We start from the raw sequence: 7,785 nt of genomic DNA, 5'->3' as shown, positions 1-7,785 counted from the left end.
CCATGCCGACACGTGGTTTCTGGCAAGATGGCGGCCCCCATGCCGACACGTGGTAAGGGGACAAGATGGCGGCGCCATCCGAATTACGTCACTTCCGGCAACATGGCGGCCGCCATGACCAGATTGTTTTTTCTCTATTTTTGCCGGGTTTTTTGCGCTTTCCTCCTGTCCCCCGTGGCCGGAGTGTTATTCCGGTTCCCATGCGGCCCGCGGCGTCGCGGGGATGGGCTTCTGAGCCGTGGGGGCGGCTTCTGGCCGCGGCGGCCCGGCGACGGAGGGGCGGCGCACGGGGGCGGGGGCTCGGGTAGGGGAGGTGGCGCCCGGGGGCGGGGGCACGGCGATGGGGGGGCGGTGCCCGGGGGGGGGCGGCGGCGCCGGGGGGGGGGCGGAGCCCGGGGGCGGGGCGCTTGGGTACCGGGGGGTGGTGTTAGGGGGCGGGGGCTTGGCGACGGGGGGGGGTGTCCGGGGACTGGGCGCCTAGGGGCGGGGGTGGCCGGGGGAGGCGGTCCCTGGGGGCGCGCGGGCTTGGCTGGGGGGGGGCTGTGGTTTGGGGAAGGGGGGGGGGACCTAGGGGCGGGGGTTGGTGACAGGGTCGGTGCTTGGGTATAGGGGTGCTGTCTAGTGGTAGGTGAGACTGATTAGGCTTGATTGGTCTCAGCTGGGGGTACTGATTAGGCTTGATTGGTGTCAGCTGGGGGTGTGTCAGCTGGGGGTACTGATTAGGCTTGATTGGTGTCAGCTGGGGGTACTGATTAGGCTTGATTGCTGTCAGCTGGGGGTGTGTCAGCTGGGGGTACTGATTAGGCTTGATTGGTGTCAGCTGGGGGTGTGTCAGCTGGGGGTACTGATTAGGCTTGATTGGTGTCAGCTGGGGGTGCTGATTAGGCTTGATTGGTGTCGGCTGGGGGTCCTGATTAGGAGGGGGTGGGGTTCCTATATACTGTATATAGTAAAAAGAATAAAAACTATATGTCCGGTGCAGCAGTAGAAAATTTCAGGCTCCCGGGGAGTAAATGGTTTGGTTTGAATTTTTATTTTTTTCCTTTACTCCCAGGGAGCCTGAAAGTTTCTACTGCTGCTTTTTTAAATTAAAGCTAGAAAGGAAAACAAAGTTAGAGAGAGAGAGAGAGAGAGAAAAGAGAGAGAGAGAGAGAGAGAGAAAAGAGAGAGAGAGAGAGAGAGAGAGAGAAAAGCGAGAGAGAAGTAAAGGCTGAAAAAAATAGAGAGAAGGAAAAAGAGTGAAAAGAAGAGGAAGAGACAGGGAAAAAAAAGACAGAGGGAAACAGAGAGAAAAGAAGACAGAGAAAAAAACAGAGAGAAAAAGCCTTGGGGGGGGGTCCTCAAATAAACATCCTTTTTCACCCTGCTACCTTCAAACCTCCCCCCACCCACAATAATTCCTAACTGTATGCCTGCTCACATTCCTTCTCCTAATCACAATCCTCAACTCACCTGATGCCTCAATCTCAGACATCATCCTTGACAGTGGGCGGATCCCTCTTGTGACATGATGAATCTGCTGAAAAAAGTGTTGTACTTGACACAACCAGGAATCTCTGGATGCTGCGCTCCTCCTAAAAAAAATACAAAACAAAACAAGAACAAAACCAGAAATTACAAATGCACTTTACCACCCCTAAACACAAAAGCCAAAATCATGAGTCTAAATACTCCCTGTATTCCATGCTGTTTACTTCACAGAATCTTCAAAGCCTCTATGCTTTAGATGCCCAGAAACACCTGCTGGAAAGAAGTTGAGATGAGCTGAAAGAGCCTCTTCACTGAAATGAGAGGAGAGTTCTTACCCCAGCACATCCCAGAGAGGGAATGAAGCCCCACAGCCAAGGCTGGGGTTAATATACCCCTGATGGTGCCCGCCTCTCGTTCCCATGGCACCCACGAAAAGGGAGGGGGCAAATCCCACCGAGTATAAAAGCCCAGAGAGCAGCTGCAGCTGTTTGGCCTCTCTGACTCAAATTCAAGGGGAGTAAAGTGCTTGTTATAGAAGAAAGCTCTTCAGAAAAATAACAGCGCTTTCTTTTTTGTAGCAACTGCTTGGAGCAAAAGGGCAGCAAACTGGTAAGACATAAAACTTTCTGTTTAGGCAGCATAACTAGATAGATTGGGTAATTTGCTGTTAACTTAGGTAATTATTCCTTAGTGGCTACTAAGTAGTATTTCCCATGTGACTAAGCTGGGTGGAGAAGAATACTAATGGTATGAATAGTCTAAGTCTCCTTGGGACCTCTAATTTAGGCTATCTACATTATAAGGAAAAATAAGAAAAATAAAAGCCTCCCAGGCAGTGTAAGGGTTAAGGGCATGTGAGGCTCATCCTTCTCTGAGATACTTGGTCCTACAGCATAGAAAGAAGTGCCCTGAAATGTAGTTTTAAACCCTTAAGATGCTGAAAAAGGCAGAGCTTCCTTCCAGTGAACTCCTTAAAAAGAGGAAATGGGGCAGTTACCTCTACTGAAGCTAATACAATGGCAAATAAATAGTTTCTGCCCTTTAATTTGCTCTCCTTAAATATTGGGAAAAGAGGGGCTTTCCACACTTTAAATCTCTCCAGTGATGAAAAAAGAAGGATTTTTCCCTCCGTTCAAACCCTTAGGATGGAGGGATAGCTGGCCTTCTCCCTCAATTTGGGCCTCAGGACAACAAAAAGGGGTGGCTACCCTTAATTCAAACCCATAAGAAACATTGTCAAGATTTTCCCCTTCTTTTTAAACTGCCAAATAATAGAGAATGAGGACTCCCTGTCAATTAACACCCCTAACAGCATAGAAAAGGCAGGGATTCTTTCAACTGAGACCATTAAAATTGCAGGGGAATCCAAGTCCCTACCAGTCTGAACACAAAAACTAATGGAAAATGAAGCTTTTTCCCTTTTTTATAAACTCTTTTTCTCCTAATAACCCCTCTCCTTTCTGGGAGTGCTCTGGAGGGTCTGGGGGCTTTGGAGAGGGACTGACACTGTAAAAGGGGAAAGTTGAAAGCCCTCTCCTGGAACCCCACTTGCTGCCTGGCCTGCTCAGTTGCTGGCCCTTGGCCAAAAGGGCTCTTCCCTTGGCGTTTTCTCAAAGTGATGCTCAGTGCCCAGGTGGGTCTGGCTGTTTCCTAGTCCGTGCTGGATGCTCCGACCGTCCCCGTTAGTCCCTCTGGCCTAGCAGCTCCCTGTGCAGGTGTGCCCGGGCAACCCTCTGAAAGCAGCTTGTCACACGGGGGCCTGCTAGACCTTGGAGTGGGGGCTGAGGTGAAGAAAGGTCCTGTGAGGAGCTCTTTCCCCTATACAGCCCTTTGTCTGCCCCTTAAACCATGGGGTGCCAGGCTTTCCTTTCTAAGGAAATTAACAGCCTTTCCTCTCTGTGTGCCCATGGCAGAAACTGCAATTCGGCCTCCAAAACTGCAGAGAACAATTTCTCGCAGTCCGCAGCTGCCAACACCAAGAACTCTTGCTGCCCTCGGAGTGCCACGTGCCTCCTGCGGATGGACGTCGACACGCAGCAGGGGTGAGTTTGGTTTTACAGGGAAGAGGGCCAGCACAGGATTTCTCCAGGAGCAAAGCTGCCCCCACCGAGAACTCGGGCTGCTCTGGCAGTGCCAAGCACCTCCTGCAAACTGGCATCAGCAAACTCAGGGGGTGAGTTTTTCTGTGCAGAAATTCTCCCAGACCAAAGCTGAGAGCATCTAACCCTGACCACAACAACTTAGCTGGGTCTAAAACTTACAACCTTTGGACTGGCAGTGTGGGACCCGACCTGCTGTGCCACCGCTGACCCCTTTCTAAAGCATTCCACTGCAGTCCTAAAACTCTGCCTTTTCAGAGGGTGTTTCCTCTGACCCTGACCATAATCTTCAAAATATTCTAGGGAATCACAGAATGGCTTTGAAAAAGCCCCAACAATACCCTAAAAAGTCCCAGAGAAGTCCCTTCCAAAATCCCCTAAATACCTTTAAAAGTCCTGAGAAAAAAACTCAAAAAGACGTGCTCAGTCTCCAAACTCTACCTGTTGCTCTCTAGCCGCAGTGGGTCTGTTGTTCTCTGAGGGTTCTGTCATTGTCCTGGTGTGTGAGGGTTGCTCTCTGGTCTCGCTGTTAGGGTTGCTGTGTTGTGCTGCTGTTGGGGGGAAAGGCTGTTTTTAGGGGAGCTGGTTAGGCTGAGGTTAGGGCTGGGGTGAGGGGGTGGTACAGCTGTATCCTGTACCCCTGATCTCCACTGGACTGTCCAGCCCTCAAGGCCTCTCCCTTTACCCCTCAACCGGTCCCTCTGCCCCGCAGCCCTCACCTCCTGTAAACCTTGAAATTGGGTTTCCTATTATTTTGAAACTAGGTTGTTCTGGTATTTTGAAATGCAGTTTTTTATAGGCTGGTTTGTTCGATATTTTTGTAGGCCAAGTTTTTAGTATTTTTTTTTGGCTGGGAGTTTGGTATTTTTGTAGGCTGGGCTTTTAACATTGTTGTAAACTGTGGGTTTGTTATTTGAAAACCTGTTATTGGCAGGGGTTTGGTGCACCAAAGTTCAGTGTCCTGGTTTCATTCAGCTTCTTCCACTACAACTAACATAGCAGGGGATCTATTAAATTGCAGGATATACTATATGACGCTTCCTGAAATAGATACAAATTCCAGCTGCAGCAAAGCCCACCACCACATTTATTATAAAACCCAGCCTATAACCTAAAAAAACAAAAAAAATTCTCCAATTTATTTTACTGTTTTTATATTTACATTCTATAGTTATATATCTTTGTTTACATATATAATAGACTATAATTTTATATGTTATGTTACAATAATATACAATATATTATAGTTTTATGTATTTATCTATTTGATTTCTATATTTCTGTTTACCACTATAATTTTATATTTATTTTTAAATGTATATTTATTTTTATTTTCATCTACATATTAGACCATATAAATTCATTAACCCGACACATCAGAGCCATAAAAATACTGTACCTTTGTCAGCACCGGTACGCAGCACACGCTCATCCCATCGCAGCACATCAAAACAAAACCTATTTCTATTACTAACAGAACAAACATCCCACACCATTGAACCCTAATAAAAACTCAAATAAACCTAACCGTAAATAACTTTTCTACTGCTGCTTTTTTAAACTAAAGCTAGAAAGGAAAACAAAGTTAGAAAGAGAGAGAGAAAATGTATCTTAAACACCCCACAGAACCCTAAAAAGAGCCTCCGAATACACTCAAAATGCCCTACTTTTAAAAAGCCCCTAAAACACCCGTAAAAATCCCCCAAGAACCTTTAAAAAATCCTTAAATAATCCTAAAAGAGCTTTAAAATTAACCCTAATTGTTAAAATTACCGATTAAAACTAACCCTAATCCAAGATGGCGGCGCCCGTGCCGACACGTAGTTTCCGGCAAAATGGCGGCGCCCATGCCGACACGTGGATTCCGGCAAGATGGCGGCGCCCATACCGACACGTGGATTCCAGCAAGATGGCGGCGCCCATGCCGACACGTGGTTTCCGGCAAGATGGCGGCGCCCATGCCGACACGTGGTTTCCGGGAAGATGGCGGCCCCCATGACCGGATCTTTTTTCTCGATTTTTGCCGGGATTTTTGCGCTCTCCGCGGGTCCCCGGGGGCCGGAATGATATTCCGGTTCGCGTGAGGCCGGCGGCGTCGCGGGAAGGGGCATCTAAGGCGTCGGGGTAGCCTCTGGGCTCGGATAGATGGCGGCGCTGATGAAGACACGTGGTTTCCGGCGAGATGGAGGCGCCCGTGCCGACACGTGGACTCCGGCAAGATGGCGGCGCCCATGCCGACACGTGGTTTCCGGCAAGATGGCGGCGCCCATGCCGACACGTGGATTCCGGCAAGATGGCGGCGCCCATGCCGACACGTGGTTTCCGGCAAGATGGCGGCGCCCATGCCGACACGTGGTTTCCGGGAAGATGGCGGCCCCCATGACCGGATCTTTTTTCTCGATTTTTGCCGGGATTTTTGCGCTCTCCGCGGGTCCCCGGGGGCCGGAATGATATTCCGGTTCGCGTGAGGCCGACGGCGTCGCGGGAAGGGGCATCTAAGGCGTCGGGGTAGCCTCTGGGCTCGGATAGATGGCGGCGCTGATGAAGACACGTGGTTTCCGGCGAGATGGAGGCGCCCGTGCCGACACGTGGACTCCGGCAAGATGGCGGCGCCCATGCCGACACGTGGTTTCCGGGAAGATGGCGGCCCCCATGACCGGATCTTTTTTCTCGATTTTTGCCGGGATTTTTGCGCTTTCCGCGGGTCCCCGGGGGCCGGAATGATATTCCGGTTCGCGTGAGGCCGACGGCGTCGCGGGGAGGGGCATCTAAGGCGTCGGGGTAGACTCCGGGCTCGGATAGATGGCGGCGCCCGTGCCGACACGTAGTTTCCGGCAAAATGGCGGCGCCCATTCCGACACGTGGCTTTCGGCAAGATGGCGGCGCCCATGCCGACACGTGGATTCCGGCAAGATGGCGGCGCCCATGCCGACACGTGGTTTCCGGCAAGATGGCGGCGCCCATGCCGACACGTGGTTTCCGGGAAGATGGCGGCCCCCATGACCGGATCTTTTTTCTCGATTTTTGCCGGGATTTTTGCGCTCTCCGCGGGTCCCCGGGGGCCGGAATGATATTCCGGTTCGCGTGAGGCCGGCGGCGTCGCGGGAAGGGGCATCTAAGGCGTCGGGGTAGCCTCTGGGCTCGGATAGATGGCGGCGCTGATGAAGGCACGTAGTTTCCGGCAAGATGGAGGCGCCCGTGCCGACACGTGGATTCCGGCAAGATGGCGGCGCCCGTGCCGACACGTGGATTCGGTCAAGATGGCGGCGCCCATTCCGACACGTGGCTTTCGGCAAGATGGCGGCGCCCATGCCGACACGTGGTTTCCGGCAAGATGGCGGCGCCCATGCCGACACGTGGTTTCCGGGAAGATGGCGGCCCCCATGACCGGATCTTTTTTCTCGATTTTTGCCGGGATTTTTGCGCTTTCCGCGGGTCCCCGGGGGCCGGAATGATATTCCGGTTCGCGTGAGGCCGGCGGCGTCGCGGGGAGGGGCATCTAAGGCGTCGGGGTAGCCTCTGGGCTCGGATAGATGGCGGCGCTGATGAAGACACGTAGTTTCCGGCAAGATGGAGGCGCCCGTGCCGACACGTGGATTCCGGCAAGATGGCGGCGCCCATACCGACACGTGGATTCGGTCAAGAGGGCGGCGCCCATATCGACACGTGGATTCCGGCAAGATGCCGGCGCCCATGCCGACGCGTAGTTTCCGGCAAGATGGCGGCGCCCATGCCGACACGTGGTTTTTGGCAAGATGGCGGCGCCAGTGCCGACACGTGAATTCCGGCAAGATGGCAGCGCCCATGCAGACACGTGGTTTCCTGCTAAATGGCGGCGCCCATGCCGACACGTGGATTCCGCCAAGATGGCGGCGCCCATGCCGACACGTGGTTTTTGGCAAGATGGCGGCGCCCATGCCGACACGTGGTTTCCGGCAAGATGGCGGTGCCCAGGCGTGCACGTGGTTTTGGGCAAGATGGCGGCGCCCATGTCGACACGTGGTTTCCGGCAAGATGGCGGCGTCCATGCCGACACGTGGATTCCGGCAACATGGCACCTTTTACGACAGTCGCGCTTTACGGCAGATTTTACGACAGTCGCGCTTTAGGGCCGATTTTACGACAGTCGCGCTTTACGGCAGATTTTACGACAGTCGCGCTTTACGGCCGATTTTACGACAGTCGCGCTTTACGGCACCTTTTACGACAGTCGCGC

The 7,785-nt window shown here is 52.5% G+C and overlaps 1 protein-coding gene across 1 annotated transcript; it reads right to left on the bottom strand.

The window, feature by feature from the left end:
- Positions 1 to 1,107: 1,107 nt before the first annotated feature.
- On the bottom strand, positions 1,108 to 6,533 carry LOC135460559 (uncharacterized). The gene is made up of 3 exons (XM_064737448.1): positions 5,357 to 6,533; positions 4,011 to 4,120; positions 1,108 to 1,740 (listed from the first exon to the last, which is right to left on the bottom strand). Exon 1 carries the CDS (start codon positions 6,531 to 6,533, stop codon positions 5,358 to 5,360), a length of 1,176 nt encoding a protein of 391 aa, XP_064593518.1. The 3' UTR covers positions 1,108 to 1,740; positions 4,011 to 4,120; position 5,357.
- Between the last annotated feature and the right edge of the window lie 1,252 nt (positions 6,534 to 7,785).

The sequence above is a fragment of the Zonotrichia leucophrys genome, unplaced genomic scaffold (assembly GCF_028769735.1).
Source record: "Zonotrichia leucophrys gambelii isolate GWCS_2022_RI unplaced genomic scaffold, RI_Zleu_2.0 Scaffold_58_302659, whole genome shotgun sequence".
In the NCBI taxonomy this organism is placed as follows: Eukaryota; Metazoa; Chordata; class Aves; order Passeriformes; family Passerellidae; genus Zonotrichia; species Zonotrichia leucophrys.
Note: the sequence above shows the minus strand (reverse complement) of the source record. Positions and strands in the feature narration are given on the sequence as shown.

Coding starts and splice junctions, on each gene's coding strand:
- LOC135460559 (XM_064737448.1), bottom strand. CDS start 6,533: ATGGGCGCCGCCATCTTGCCGGAAACCACGTGTCGGCATGGGCGCCGC.